Source organism: Oncorhynchus kisutch, linkage group LG5, assembly GCF_002021735.2.
Source record: "Oncorhynchus kisutch isolate 150728-3 linkage group LG5, Okis_V2, whole genome shotgun sequence".
NCBI classification, from domain to species: domain Eukaryota; kingdom Metazoa; phylum Chordata; class Actinopteri; order Salmoniformes; family Salmonidae; genus Oncorhynchus; species Oncorhynchus kisutch.
In genome coordinates, this window is record NC_034178.2 from 59,773,015 (window position 1) to 59,786,126 (window position 13,112).

Here is a 13,112-nt window from a genome sequence, read left to right on the forward strand (position 1 = left end):
GCATGTACTTGCAATTTGTTTCATGTGAACAATTACATTTTTTTTTTACTTCCAGGAATTTGTAGCCTTTGGAAGTAGTAAATGTAGAAATATTCTGCTCTGTTTGATGGAGAAGAAGCTATCCGGGTAAACGGATGAGTGGGGAACGACATGAAACAGGACCGGATTAGGCATCGGTAATCTCTCGACGACAGTGTGCATGCGCAAACATTGATGGCATTGACAGTTTTGGGGGGAGAAAAAAACTAACCTGTGGCCCTAAACCTTGGACCCCAGTCAACATTTGCCCACGGTTAATACGTAACCAATGATGAGGAGGTGAGCAGACTTCCAAAATCCTCTTTTACGAACGTAAAGTTTGTGGTGCAACATGGGGGGTCGCGCGCGGTGTCACTAAAACTGGGTAGCCATCGGATTAAAACGGGTGGTTAACTGGTCGTTATTAGCATTGTCATCGAGAATAGTGATGTTCTGGAATGTATATATATCTATAGCCTAGTGTGAAATTGCGTTTAAAGAAACGATGTGATGACCTCAATAACATCTCCAATGGTAAATTACAATTTAACACCAATATACACTATAGGCTTTCCTTTTTTTTATCCTATAGATTTTTAAAAAAACTGTTAAACATGGTCGAGTCTGTGTAACTAATTTGTAACCAATGTGGATAGTTGTTGCTGAGCTACACGTAGCGGTAGCCCAGTTGGCGAGGTGTGACCGTGCAGCGCCTGTTCTTATTCTTGTCAATACATTACGCTATAGGGGACACAATCGTTCCAACTCCAACAACTGCATTCGTAATATCAAAAATATTATAGTTGCACTTGACTTGGTCACAGCTAGGGGGTCTAGGGGGTCGACCTCTGTCAGGGCTGCTCTTTTAGCCAAGATATATCACTTTCAATTCAGAGTGAAGGAAATCCTTTATTCTATTCCAGGAGTTATAGCCTAAATGAGCATACTGCACATGCTTGGAATAGCAATAGATAGGCAATTTTCATTCAACCTCTCAATTGTATGCATTCCCTAGTAGAATAGTGCCTTTTTGTCTACAGTCTGTATAGTCATGGATAATTTCCTCATGTCAATCCCCTCGGAGTGCCTCTTTCCCAACAGTCACATGAATACCAGTGGCCTGTCATGTTTCTGTCATGTCAAAAGTTTCCATTGAATGTCTGAAATATCTTCCTCATTTGCTGTCACGTGAAAGCTATGCTCTCTGCTGTGCTCTCGTGCAAGATTAAACTAGTCAACTTGTCCCACATTTTATATATAATCTTATGAATCCTGGTTTTGGCCAACAAATATTAATCTACATTTTTCTCCATTTGTAGGCTATATTTCATATGTAGCCAGAGCCAGCTGTATTCTACCAACTACTTTTCTTGCTGTTGAACTGTTAAACAGAATTTAAATCTTTCTCTAGTTTTGGTGGATGAAAATGAAGTCTGTGAATGGCATGGTGAAAGGAATGAGTGCAGTCAGCTGGTTCATCTTCTGTCTTTCTGTTCCAGGTATAGACAGCAGTCAGGATACTGGGATGTGATGAAGTCTGATTGTGATTAAAGAACTCCTGTAGAAAGATTTATTTTTAAAATTCCCTCTGATTTAGAAAGCCTGGCTGGTCTGTGACAGAGCCTGAAGAGGACTCCAAGAACAGATGTTGTTCAGCTGACACCTGTTCTGGCACACTGCTCATCACTGCTCATCACGCCAACACTTTCTCTGCAAGATAGACATCATCTGACATGATCAAGGCTTAAAATACGGATGGTGCGATGGTCCGTGGACGGATTAATAACAGCGAGACTGAGTTCGCTGCATGGACCAGGTGTAGGTGTAGTCCATGCTAACCATGGGCAGTGAGCCCCCACAGGCCATTGCTCGGCTGTTTGCCTGGGTCAACGGGATCTCCAAGTGTGAGCTGATTGAGCTGAAAGATCTCAGCCTAAATGATCGCATTGAGCTGGCACCGGAACCACCAGCCGCTCCGTCCCCAGCAGCACCCCTGACTCCCAGGCAGGTGAGAGATTCCCAGAGGTCCAGCCAGGTGGTCCAGCTGGTGGAGGACAGTGTGAGAGTTGAGGGGCCCTCGTTGTTCACAGGGCAGGGTGGGAAGGGACATGACTTCCAGCCTTGCAGCTACACCCAGATCACATGGTGCGACCTGTGTGGAGAATTCATCTAGGGCCTTTACAAACAGAGCCTGAGCTGTGCGAGTAAGTATCCAACCCAGTGTGTGCGTGTGAGTGTGCATGCGATCACTGTATGTGTGTTGGTTTGTGGGTATATACACTGAGTACACCAATCAGAACAGCCTCAATTCATCGGGGCATGGACTCTGCAAGGTGTCAAAAGTGTTGACTCCAATTCTTCCCACAGTTGTGTCAAAGTTGTCTGGATGTCCTTCGGGTGGTGGACCATTCTTGATACACACGGAAAACTGTTGAGTGTGAAAAACCCAGCAGTGTTGCAGTTCTTGACACAAATCTGTGCGCCTGGCATCTACTACCATACCTGTTCAAAGGCACTTAAATATTTTGTCTTGCCCATTCACCCTCTGAATGGCACACCTACGCAATCCATGTCTCAATGGTCTCCAGGCTTAAAAATACTTATTTAACTGGTCTCCCCTCCCACTTCATCTACACTGATTTTGAGTTTATTTAACCAGTTACATCGGTAAGGGATCATAGCTTTCACCTTGATTCACCTGATTAGTCTATGTCATGGAAAGAGAAGGTATTCTTAATATTTGTTATTCAGTGTATATCCATGTCAATTTGTGTGAGAGTTGAGAGAGTCAGACATTCACACAAGAAGGAATATATATATATAAGCGTGTGAGCATGTTTTCTGAAGCAATCTCTTTTTCCTATAGTGTGATAGAGCCTTATATTTCTCCCATATACTGTGTACTCATCCCAATAGGATGTTTATTGATTGGGAATCAGATCTGTCTTATTGCATATTAATAAAGATAACTAATCAAACTACTTTAGATGAAGTCGATTATTTCTCAAATATGTGAACTACTCCATGAGACAAACCGCCTGCTTTTTGGATTTGTTTTCTCATCCAATCAGGTGAGAGCTTGTCCCAGAGCACGACCCTATCAGCAGGAAACCTGGTGTTTTTAGAGCATAGGGGATAGCAGGAGCATGGGAACATTCTTGTCTTCTAAAATAACCTTTGGACTGCATGTTTTTCTGTGTTGTGTATTTTAAGTGAAGAAGGAAACTGCAACGGCCATCAAAAATATATGGCCAATCCCAAGTGGGCCCCTAGACCCTATGCACTTGTGCAGACCAGAGAAGATGTCACATGTGGTATCTTAAGCTTTCTTAAGATGAATGCACTAACTTTAAGTCTCTCTGGATAAGAGTGTCTGCTAAATGACTCAAATGTAAATGTAAAAATTGTAATAGCTCCCCCTTGCCCTCTGATAGGCTAGGGGGAAGTTTCACAATGTTTCTTATAGCAATCAAGTCTTCTCAGATCTCCACAAGGGTGTATAGTCTAGTGATCCATTTGGGATAGAGCTCACTAGCTTTGCTATTTTGTTGTCTTAGGTCTCTTATGTAGTGTTGTCTCTCTTGTTGTGATGTGTGTTTTGTCCTATATTTATATTGCATTTATTTATTCAACTTTATTCAACTATTCAACTTCTTGATATGCCACACCTGTCAGGTGGAGGGATTATATTGGAAAAGGAGAAATACTCACTAAGAGGGATGTAAACAAATTTGCGTACAAAATTTGAGAGAAATAAGCTTTTTGTGCGTACGGGACATTTCTGGGATCTTTTATTTCAGCTCATGAAACATAGGGACAACACTTTAAATGTTGCATTCATATTTTTGTTCAGTGTATGAGTTCCTCAGGCACGTTATGTTCACACTGTATTGACATGCCCATTGACAATCCATCTAAGGACTTATGTTCCTGTATCCTTTTTTCAGAACCGAGACGGATCATACACTGGCTTCATCAGGGTCCTTTTTAAGCTGACTCGTCCCGTGTCACTCCCACCCCCTTGGAAGGCATCTTCACCACAGGAATCGGGGCAGCTGGATGGGGGAATGAAGTGCCGGACCTCTTTCTACCTCCCCAAAGATACAGCCAAACACCTGCACATAGGCTCCCGGACACAGGTACGAGAGGTCATAGAGGCCCTGCTCAACAAGTTCACTGTGGTGGACAACCCGGCCAAGTTCGCCCTGTTTGAGCGAAGTGAACGTCAAAACCAGAGTGAGTGTCCATAGGCAATATAACCTAAAAGCACTGTCATGAACGTGCTCAAATAATTTCAACTTAATATGATACCAAACACAATGTATGAACATGTCCTCTCTCTCTTTCTCTTATTTATTTATTTGCATGGGAAACATGTTTACATTGCCAAAATGTAAATAAACAATCAAAAATGAACAGTAAACATTAAACTCAAAAAAGTATCAAAGGAATAGAGACTGTTCAAAGGTCATATTATGGCTATGTATCTCTCTTTGTTTTACTTTTCTAGTATACCTCCGTAAGCTGTCTGACGAGCGGCCGCTCCACCTGCGTCTGTGTGCTGGACCTAGTGAGATAGTCCTCAGTCTGGTGTTGAATGAGACTGGGGAGGTCAATGTGAGTCATCTTCAAAACCATAGAAATAAAATATATTTCTATGTCCAAAAAATACACAAAGAGGGCTCTCATATGCACAATACTGAAAATGAAGTGTATTGTAAAGTGTTGACAGAGTAATTACTCTGCTACGCTCTGGGCAGGGACAGGGTGAAGGAGGCAGTGGCCAACATCACCACCCCAGGCTGATGTGATGTAATGGCATCATGGTGGAGAGGCATGCACACTATTGACCAGCAGCCACCAGGAGCATGGTACACAATATGCCATATGTTCAAAGGTCTTTAGAGCTGTCCTTGATGTAGCAGAGCACAGCACAACAACCTCTGCAGCTGTTGATGGCAACTACGGCCAAAGGGGGTTAGATCAATCATGAACATGTCCTTGAGACAGACTTTGGCCGTGTTCGAGAGGATCAACATTGTAATGAATCATGGGTAAATTGTGACTGACGGACTGATCTACAAATAATAATGAGTCGTTATTTGTAGATGAGTTAGTCGGCAGTCGCCTGCCGACTAACTCAGCCCAGGGACATAGTAGTGTAAGCTAGGAGAGAAGGTAGAGATATTTAGAGCAAACATGTGGGCTACTACTATGGGTGTTGTGAGGCCTGGATTGGGCACTACTGTGAATGACTGGAAGAAGTTGTCTGAGGAGTGAGGACCGACGATAACGTCATTGACTGGACACCCAGTAGATGTCCTGCTATGGACACCGCTTAACTGGAGAACTGGAGTTTTTCCACTGGGAAAATGTATTCTGCTGCTCAGATGTTGGGGGAGGTTGCAATAACTGAAAATGTAATTGTATTGAGCTGTTGTTACTCCAATAATTCCCCTTGTTAATAAAGGGATCATTGAATGCGTCTGACATGCCAATCTGTTGTGGGCTTTCTCTAGATTTCTATCTTAGTTTAGGGACGTGTGATGAAACTTGACAACCGTTTTAGACCAGGGCTGTGTTCAGTAGTGCATACTGTAGCAAAAATGTATTTCAATCAAAAACAAAAATCTGTGTTCTTACAGGGACAGTTTAGGTCTCTCCCTGTTTAAAAAAATATTTTCTTCCTACTGCACATGGCCCAGCTTTCTGGGAAGCCATTTGTCAAAATGACTCAGATAAATCCTTTAAACTTTTAATTAGCCAGTGTCATGCATGTTTTATTATGGGAATTACATATCTAAGGAAAGAAATATATTTTGCAGTGTTCATATTTCCAATAATAAAAAGATAAGTTACTTTGACTTAACGTTACATCACCCACTTTAGAGTAGACTATTTTGCTTATCTGCTCTCTTTCCTCATCTCCTTTCCTTCCCAACAAGGAAAGTAATAAAACAAATAGACTGGAAGTGACGCAGGTACATTCCCTCCATTTGACGGAAGTGAGGGAGAGGCTGAAAGCTGTGTCTAGCTTTTTCAGCGTGAGAGAGCTGTTTGTGTTTTGAAGGCATTCGTCGTCAAAGGAAGTTGACACTTCCTAGATTTCAATCGACATCACGCTGAAATTACTCTGGGTATGGCGATAGTGAATGCGCTTTCAAGCATGTAACAATCAAATGGAAACGTGACAGCACGTATGGCGTTTTGTAGCTAGCTATCTGATATTCTGAAGGGCCTTAGCTACAACTAGCATATCACGCCTCAGACACGCTGGAATGTTCTGCCAAGCTCAATACTTCAACCTGTTTCAGATATGACATGCTGCTATTTAACAGGAAAGCTATAAGTGAGTTGTCGGCTAGATAGCTACGGATGATGACAGGGCGTCGTTGGTGTAAACAGCTCGCTAACAGCTAGCTAAGCTATATTGGTTTGGGAAACTAACGCCAGCCTCAAATCCTACCATGCTCGTTTGCTATGTTTTTAAAAAATTAACTGGGTGGTTCGAGGCCTGAATGCTGATCGGCCGTGGTATATTTAAGCAATAAGGCACGAGGGTGTGTTTATATGGCCAATATACCACGGCTAACGGTTGTTCTGAATCACGACGCAACACGGAATGCCTGGATACAGCGCTTAGCCGTGGTATGTTGGCCATATACCACATACCCCCAAGGTGCCTTATTGCTATTATAAATTGGTTACAAACGTAATTAGAACAGTAAAAATAAATGTTGTCATGCCCGTGTTCTACGGTCTGATATACCATGGCTGTCAGCCAATTAGCATTCAGAGCTGAACCAGCAAGTTTATAATTAAGTGATAATGACCGAGAAGCTGGTGTTTGGAGTGTATATTGGCATGGGGTGGTGTTAGGGACGAGGCAAAGTATTTTATGCAACGGGTTAGCAACATATTCAAATAATGATTGACATGTTCATGTTATTTTGATTAACTTATTCATACTCTTTCATCCTTCCACAAGCTATAGTCCTGACAATTTGTGTTGCTATCCAAGCTGGCTGGCTGGTCTTTCGTTCTATCAGTTCGGTTGCCAGAGACGCGACCCAGCCATTCAGTCTTTTTGTCCTGTATCTATGGACGCGACCCAGTCTTTCGTTCTAAATGTTCTATTACCATACTGGCTGGCAACGTTCTTATCCCTTGCTTGCTGGCTAGCCAACTATGGCTAACTTAGTCACGCCAAACAGTGCAGCCAGAATAACAACAGTAGCTGCATTTGTTTAAGCAGCTTTCTAGTGACATTTATTTGGCTACATCTATAACAATGAGCAAATGAGACGTGATTTCGCCTGGCATAGAAAATGTGCTCTCTCTTCACGTCACTGTTGTTGATAGGAGCTAGCCAACAACACAACTAACATAATCACTTCAAACTGAAGCTGGAAAGTGTAAACAGTACTTTGTTTCTTGTAGCTTTTTTCAAATGACATTTCTTTGTATATATCTGTAAAAACAATACCATCTGATTCATGATTTCTACTGGCTGAGAGGCTGTATCTCATCCTGACTCTTGACATTCCCATTACAATGGGAAAGTTGGGACTCCCAATCACATCCGGTTGTGATACAGCCTGGAATCTAACCAGGATCTGTAGTGATGCCTCTAGCACTGAGATGCAGTGCCTTAAACTGCTGCGCCACTCAGGAGCCCACAAATGTGAGAATGTCTAGACGCTTTTTATAGTGGAGATCAACTTTATATATTGCCCGGCTGGGTTGATGAGACAGTGGATTGCGTAGTCACATGGAATGGGCATGAGTAAATGGGCATTTTAACGTCAGATTTAGCCGGTGGTAATTTGTGGAATAGACACCGGCTGGAAAGTGGTTTTAACCAATTAGCATTCAGGATTAGAAGCACCTGTTGTATAACAGACCGTATACCACGGGTATGACATTTACTTTTACTGTTCTAATTTCATTGGCAACCAGTTTATAATAGCAATAAAGCACCTTGGGGGTCTGTGGTGTATGGCCAATATACCACAGCTAAGGGCTGTATCCAGGCACTCCGTGTTGTGATCTTGAACAGCCATTAGTCATGGTATATTGGCCACATACCACACCCCATCTGGCCTTATTGCTTGAGTATAGAATACTAGATGAAAGACCACTAACTCATGCTAAATAGTAACAAATGGCTAGCTAGCTAGCAAAAGATGTCAACATAGCTAAGACTGCAGGTAATGTGGTCTCTCGCAAAACCAGCAGCTGCCAGGGAAATGTTTGTCACCATTCATCCATATCTAGCTTCTAGTAACTTCCTTTCTCTGTAATTCCTTTAGATTCGAGCTAGCTACTGTCTTCTACTTGATTAACAACGTCCCTGTCTCGAACTGTCAACACCTTCATCGAGCACCAACTAGCTACATCTCCTGGGTGCAGTCTGGCCAAGAAAATAATGTCCTACAGTTGAAGATGGGAGGTAGTGGCTCCAAAACCAAGGGTTATTGGCCTTTTGCTGGTTCAGGCAGTGTTGATGGTGATCCAACCAAAGAGGGAGTCGACGAACAGTCGCTGGCGAGGCTCCGAAGTTTCCAAAGGGCGACGCCCTTCGTGTTTACCAGACAAAGGTAAATACAGCATCATAAGTACCTATAGTGCATTCGGAAAGTATTCAGACCCCTTGACTTTTTCCACATTTTGTTACGTTAGACGTATTCTAAAATAGATTTAATTTAAATTCCCTCAATCTACACACAATACCCCATATGACAAAGCAATAACAGGGTTTTAGAAATTGTAGCATACCCCATCTTATTGGGTATGACTCTACAAGCTTGGCACACCAGTATTGGGGGTGTTTCTCCCATTCTTCTCTGCAGATCCTCTCAAGCTCTGTCAGGTTGGATGGTGAGCGTCGCTGTGCAGCTATTTTCAGGTCTCGGAGACTTGTCCCGAAGCCACTCCTGCGTTGTCTTGGCTGTGTGCTTAGGGTCGTTATCCTGTTTGAAGGTGAACCTTCGCCCCAGTTGGAGTTCCTGAGCGCTCTGGAGTAGGTTTTCACCAACGATCTCTCTCTGTACTTTGCGCCGATCATCTTTCCCTCGATCCTGACTAGTCTCCCAGTCCTTGCCGCTGAAAAGTGTGCAAAGCTGCCGTTAAGGCAAAGGGTGGCTATTTGAAGAGTCTCAAACAAATCAAAATGTATTTTATATAACACTTTTTTGGTTTCTAAATTATTCCATGTGTTATTTCATAGTTTTGATGTCTTACTATTATTCAACAATGTAGAAAATAAAGAAAAACCCTTGAATGAGTACCGGTAGGTGTTCTAAAACAGGTAGTGTATCTGTGGAGAACACCTAGTCTGATTAATCATGCTGTAACACAATTAATTGGTATATACAGCCTCAAACTAATGCTTGCAAAATAATTAAAATGTTCCTTACAAGAAAGAATGTTGAATAAAATTACATTTTAAACTTACTCTACTGGTTGTCTGTGTGGTTTGATCTTCAGCTGCTTGAAATTTGACCAAATATCTACAGGAAAGTATTGTTTACTCAACTTTTTAGAGAGCCAGTAGGTGTATGGTTCGGTTCAGCACCAAAGTAAAGTTTGTTTTATGTTGGATATTTGGTTTTCTCTTGTCAATAGCTATTGAACCAAGCATGCCATGACAATGAACATTTATATATTCTGATTTGGGAGGATGGAGAACAATTGAAATTGGCATACAAAAAAGGTGTCTATTTGTTCTCCATCCTCCCCTAATTCAGACTGTACCACTGTTCATTGTCATGGAATGCTTGGTTCAATAGCTATTGTTGAGAGAACAGAATATTGAATATAAAACAAACTTTTCTTGGTACTGAACCGAATCAACCCGGCTCTCTAAAAAGTTGTGATAAGCAATACTTTCCTGTGGATATTTTGTTTTAAAAAATCGAGCAGCTTACGGATAAACCTCACAATTGGTAGAGTAAGTTTAAATTATATTATATTCAACATTCTGGCTTGTAAGGAACATTTACACGATTTTGCAGGAATTAGTCCAAGGCTGTACATACCAATTAATTGTTTATTACAGCCTGATTAATCAGACTAGACCACACCCAGCAGTAACCCTTATGTCTTATCTGCTTTCAGCTCCCTGTACTTCGACGAGGATGGAGACCTGGCCCACGAGTTCTATGAGGAGACGGTTGTGACGAAGAATGGCCGCAAGAGGGCCAAACTGAAGAAGATCCAGAAAAACCTCATACCTCAGGTAACGGCCCCCTCTGTCAGGTAACGGCCCCCTCTGTCAGGTAACGGCCCCCATTTGGAATACAAATACAAAAGTTCCTGTTTGCTTCCAATCTGAATTTCTCCAATATAAACTCTATTGGACACCCCCCTAGTATGCATGATGAAAATTGTCCCACCCCCACCCACACCAGTATATCCGATATGGCGATATCCAATATCCTGATCTCACATCTGAATGTTTAGGTAACTAATGAATGATCATGTGTTTTAGTTCATCATTCTGTCTCTTTTTGTTTTTTTTTCATATAGGGAACCATAAAGCTGGAGCACCCCTGCATCCATGTGGATTTCCCTGTCGTTCTCTGTGAGGTTTGATGAAGCCTGGAGCCACGTTTTGAGACCAGACTCAGACTAGCCAATGTGTCAACTCCGTCCCCCTGTTTCCCTCTCCACCTATACTTAACCCTGAAGCCCTCTAAACCACCGTGGTCTCCCTGTGATGATGTTTGGCCGGAGCCCTGACCTGTGATGATAGACAGGCTGTCTAAACACATGATTGTGTTGAGCCCCTGCATGTGGACTCTGTAAAGTGTGGCCTGTGTGCAGTCACGTTACACAAAGTAGTACCTGGCCACTTACGGAGACCGTCGATGATCTGTGAAACACGTCAGTTAAGATGGCTGAAGACATAATTATTGCTCACGTTACCCTCAACCTGTTCAATATATACAGTATGTGTGTTAGTGGATATGGAATGAAGTGTGACAACAGCTTGTCTGCCTGTCTCACAGCAGCAGTGTGCTCTGGTAGGAGGATCCATTGTACGTTGTAAGAAGAATGTAATGGGACAATATGAGTTGAACCATGGGCTGTTAAGTAGAGTCTCTCAAAATAGGCCGGCAATCCTATATCTTTAAACCCTGCCCTAGAGAGTTAATTTACCATCTGTACGCATTAAGGGGTGAGATTTTCCGATACCTGTTCAGTCTTCAGAGCTTCCAGAGTAATGATAGGGCTTCAGCTATTAGGGCCATATCCTGAGGTCAGAGATATAGAAATATTTAATGCACATTTTATGTTTACAAGTAAAACAAAAAAACACCATGGCTTGATATAATTTCCACCATGTGTGACGATGGCTCTGCTTCTCATTTCCCCATGATGGAGCTAAACAATTGGTGGCCAATGTGATGTAAGCTTATCTTAATGTAACGTGTTGTAATGTTTGACTGGCTGTGGTGATCATGGTGTCAAGACCAGGGCTTTATGAAATGTTTGAGTGACGGGCTGGGGTCTGATCCTAGCTCTGCAAACCTACTGAATTGCTTTTTTTTTGTCTCTTTTTTTTTAGCACTGGCCCAGGCTTCAGACACATGTACAGAGAAGCACGAACTTTAGTCCCCCTGGGAAAGTCCTCTGTTCCTTCACTGCTTTAGCGTAATACATTTCACTGTTAATTTATTTGAACTGTTATAATGGCATTATTTTTAATTACAACTCAAAATGTATCCAGTTGGGTCATGGTCCCTTTGTCTTCTACATACCATTACACAAACTGATGTCTCCCTCTTTCAACTGTGGGATTTCTGTGTTCTCTTCTCCCCATATCTGTGTTATGGAATAGGTTACTTAGTTGAGACCGCTCACTACCACTTCCACACTCCATTCCCCTGCCAGGGGGCAGCAGCAACCTTGTCCAGGTGTTGAGCCTGGTTGATAAGCACATCAGGTGCTGCCAATTCAGTTGGTCAGTGTCCCAGCTTGAGAGCCATGAGGCTGCTGGGTTGGTTTGGTGGCCATAAAGCATTTCGTTTTGATGTTGTCTCTTTAGTTTAGGTATGCTTGTTTGTAGTTTTTTATACATTTGTTTCCGTCACCATCTAAACATAATAATCCGCTTGGGCTCGCCAACCCAAAGGAGTCAAGTCAGAGCTGGACCTAAGGCAAGGTTGCTGTCTCCCTGGGCACATGTGCACCCAACACGGTCCTCAAACACTGATTTCTCATACAATGAACTAAAATAAACCCAACATGTAAAGTGTTGGTCCCATGTTTCATGAGTTTAAATAAAAAATCCCCAAAAAGTTCCATATGCACAAAAAGCTTATTTATTTCGTTCTGTGCACAAATGTGAGCATTTCTCCTTTGCCAAGATAATCTACCCACCTGACAGGTGTGGCATATAAAGAAGCTGACTAAACAGCATGATCATTACACAGGTGCACCTTGTGCTGGGGGCAAAAGGTCACTTTAAAATGTGCAGGTTTGTCACAACACAATGCCAATGATGAATTGAATGTTAATTTCTCTACCATGAGCTGCCTCCACTGTCGTAATAGAGAATTTGGCAGTACTTCCAAACAGCAGACCACGTGCAACCATTTCAGCCCAGGACCTCCACATCCGGCTTCTTCACCTGCGGGATCATCTGAGGTGGGGTGTGGGTGTGCTGAGGAGTATTTCTGTCTGTCGTGAAGCCCTTTTGTGGGGGAAAACAAATTCTCATTGCCTGGGCCTGGCTCCCCAGTGAATGGGCCTGGCTGCCAAGTGGGTCGGCCTATGCCCTCCAAAGTCCACCCATGGCTGCACCCTTGCACAGTCATGTGAAATCCATAGATTAGGGCCTAATTTATTTATTTCAATGGACTGATTTCCTTATATGAACTGTAACAGTAAAATCTTTGAAATTGTTGCATGTTGCATTTATTTTTGTTCAGTATATAAACGCACACATTCAATCACGTTACAGACCATGTAACTAGGCCTGAGACCACTATACAAAGGAAGTGCAACAATATCAGTAGGCTAGTTATTTGTTTGGTAACAATAGTTGTGCCTGATTCAGCCACAAGGGGCAGTATTTGTCATTTGAT

The 13,112-nt window shown here is 42.4% G+C and overlaps 1 protein-coding gene across 6 annotated transcripts; it reads left to right on the forward strand.

Moving 5' to 3' along the window:
• The first annotated feature begins 340 nt into the window (after positions 1-340).
• LOC109891356 (tumor suppressor candidate 2-like) lies at positions 341-12,327 on the forward strand. Of its 6 annotated transcripts, XM_031825548.1 has the most exons (8): positions 341-552; positions 1,616-2,222; positions 3,966-4,254; positions 4,529-4,635; positions 8,331-8,618; positions 10,138-10,258; positions 10,549-10,603; positions 11,591-12,327. In XM_031825548.1, the coding sequence occupies exons 4-8, from the start codon at positions 4,616-4,618 to the stop codon at positions 11,635-11,637; spliced, it is 531 nt and encodes a 176-aa protein (XP_031681408.1). In that variant the 5' UTR covers positions 341-552; positions 1,616-2,222; positions 3,966-4,254; positions 4,529-4,615; the 3' UTR covers positions 11,638-12,327. The 6 variants fall into 6 exon arrangements, with proteins under 6 accessions (XP_031681408.1, XP_031681409.1, XP_031681410.1 ...); XM_031825549.1 differs by having other exon boundaries at positions 345-552; positions 10,549-12,327; XM_031825550.1 differs by lacking the exons at positions 341-552; positions 1,616-2,222; positions 3,966-4,254; positions 4,529-4,635 and adding an exon at positions 5,990-6,155.
• The last annotated feature ends 785 nt before the right edge of the window (positions 12,328-13,112 follow it).